Source organism: Limulus polyphemus, unplaced genomic scaffold, assembly GCF_000517525.1.
Source record: "Limulus polyphemus unplaced genomic scaffold, Limulus_polyphemus-2.1.2 Scaffold404, whole genome shotgun sequence".
NCBI classification, from domain to species: domain Eukaryota; kingdom Metazoa; phylum Arthropoda; class Merostomata; order Xiphosura; family Limulidae; genus Limulus; species Limulus polyphemus.
In genome coordinates, this window is record NW_013666014.1 from 169,512 (window position 1) to 172,110 (window position 2,599).

General features: G+C 29.9%; 1 protein-coding gene across 4 annotated transcripts in view; it reads right to left on the bottom strand.

Annotated features, from left to right (window-relative positions):
* LOC106458018 (importin subunit beta-1-like) overlaps positions 1–2,599 on the bottom strand; it is a 109,891-nt gene that overhangs the window by 31,152 nt on the left and 76,140 nt on the right. For all 4 annotated transcript variants that reach the window (XR_002610291.1, XM_013917467.2, XM_022384127.1 and 1 more), the window contains exon 11: positions 29–159. Coding sequence is in view for 3 of the 4 variants with exons in the window: in XM_013917467.2 (XP_013772921.1) it covers positions 29–159 (131 nt within the window). In the remaining variant the exon portion in view is untranslated. The remainder of the gene's footprint in view (positions 1–28; positions 160–2,599) is intronic.

A 2,599-nucleotide genomic window follows, 5' to 3' on the forward strand; every position in this document is an offset into this window, starting at 1 on the left:
CAGTATGAAATGTTTATGTTTGGTTTACCTTTCTGTTGTTTCAAGCAGCTTGTGGACAATAACTTCAAAATAATCTGATAAGCAGTATGTCTGTGGTTCAGCTCCTTCATTAGGAACTTCTGCTGCATCATAGGCTGCTTCTGCTAAACTGTTGAAAGCCTTATATGGATGGAACATATTATTTATAGAAATGAATAAGCAACTCAATGACAATACTACAACTCAAGATAAACTTTAGTATTTTTGTCTTCATGGATAACTGCACAAAGAATTACTCAGGCTAAAGCCTAATTACTTGAAAATTTTGGCTTGTATGACTACAAGTATTCTACCAAAATAGAAAACATTGGTAGAAACTGCTATTTAATTTTATGTTACCAACAAACACATAAACTACTCATTATAATAAAGATATTATTAAGGCAAAGTCAAATTTTATAACTTTCAATCTTCTTTATTTACGGAGATATAAACTAGAAAGTCAGACTCACTTGTCATGTCCACCTCTCACATTCTCTCTTTAACAAATTACCAATAATTTTCTAAGACCATTTATAAACAATAGAAATACAATGTTTTAATTTATCAAATGAGGTATTATATTATGTTGTTTTCAGTACAGTGTATTGTCTATTTCATTTTCACTTTAAAAATTGCTCTCATGGTATTCAGATTGAGAATATAACGGAATTAATTTAAGGCTTCTATGGGATAGTTAAAAAGCCAGATAATTATAATAGTTATAAAAAATTGTTTGTTTTGTGCATGGTATTATTCTGAATTTTTAGGTGCATTATTTAAGTAAATAAATATTATTTAATGTACTAGTACCATCAGTATAAAAAAAGTAGGCTTAGCTTTCAACAGAGACTTTCAGCAAAAAAACATGAGGGAAATGTAAGTATTGTATTTCTTGTTTCTCATGTATATTCTTTATTGTTATAAAAATAACTAAAATGTAAAAATTAGAAATTAATTAAATTAGATAAGGATAGATTAGGCAAGCTAATGCATAATGATAATAATAAAAATTCATCATTAGGTATGTTCCCAAGCAGTTAGTGCATTACGTCACTCAATATGGTAACATGAGTTGCATGTTCACCGAGTGAGTTGCAACTTGTATGAAAATATTATTCGTTAAACACAGTTCAAAAGACAATAAAACAAAAAAATAATTAAGTATAAAAAGATGTAGTTTTCCATTACAATTTGCAGTCATTCCAGAAAAAAAAAAAAAAAAGAAGGTAAATTTAGATATATTTCATATTATTTTATGGTAGTTACAAGGTCAGTCAAATTGACCAAGTGCAAATGGAGTTAGGGTAGAAAAAATAATAGATAAAATAAAAAGTTTAAATTAAAAAAAACAAAACAATAGGTATTTATTTAGGAGATTTTAGAAGTTACACAAATGAAATTTGAAAATTTTCAGAGGAAGAAAAGTATTTTTAACATCTGCCACATGAGTCAGCCTGGAATATAGATGTGAATTCCCCCAAAAATGAGTCATTCTTAAAAGGTTTGGGTTGACTTTATTAGACAAAATGAAGACGTTGGCACTGTGTTCGAGGTATAGTTCACTGGACCAGACCCATGACTGGACTTATGACTTGACCCGAGATCATGAGAACGAACACAACCACATTTAGAACATTTCAAACATGTTTATTAAATTACTGCATGTTTTTTTTACTTTATATTTGCAAAACTAACTTCTTCATGAATGTGATGGCTTAACTCCTTTCTTACGGGCACTTTTCTACGGATGTCACAGGATTTTACTTAGTTACATTTAAAATTTACACTATAGTTCAAAGTTTTATATTATCTAAGTTTAATTCCTTTACTTAAAAAAAAACCTTAAAGAAAAATTATTAAGGTTTTGTCTCTTGTGCTCTGCAAATTCACAAAATGTTATATTTGAGTCTGTGTAGTTTGAACAGTTCTTGATTCATGCTAGCCTTCCGTATATAGAAAAAAATTCAATATATAGAAAGGTTAATTGCTCTGTTTACACACTATTCTTTCACATTCCTTAGGGTACGTTCGAAGAAAGGAGAAATAAATTTCTCTGAATTTTGGACAGATGCCACACCCACCTTCTATATATAAGAGCTGTGATTTCTCAGCCAATTATATTTAGTTGAACTAGATGTTTATAACTAATTACAAGAGTGCTTTTTGAAGAACAGTCTCTTAACTGTTATTATAAAATTGGTATAAAGATTTATATAGAAAACTAGCAAACCACTCTTAGCACTGTTGCTGCTTTGTCCCCGCCACTTTAGTGTTATTTGCCACCTAGTTGCATTGTATTTAAGTTTTTGCTTTATATTTTACTTAATTACGTGTTCTTGATGTTTTAAAATGTATATTTTAAAAGCTTAATATTTTTTTTTATATAAGCCAATGCATCCTCCATTTACAAGGGATAGTGTAATACGCAAATGCCACCACGTTCTGCAGAGGCCTAAGGTTTCTCTGCCCACTATACAATAATATGGACCAGGACGCTCATTGACATGTGTTGCGATAAATAACAGATGGGTCACTGGTGAAAGGCTATGTCATCTCGTTTGTTGACACACATTCAAAA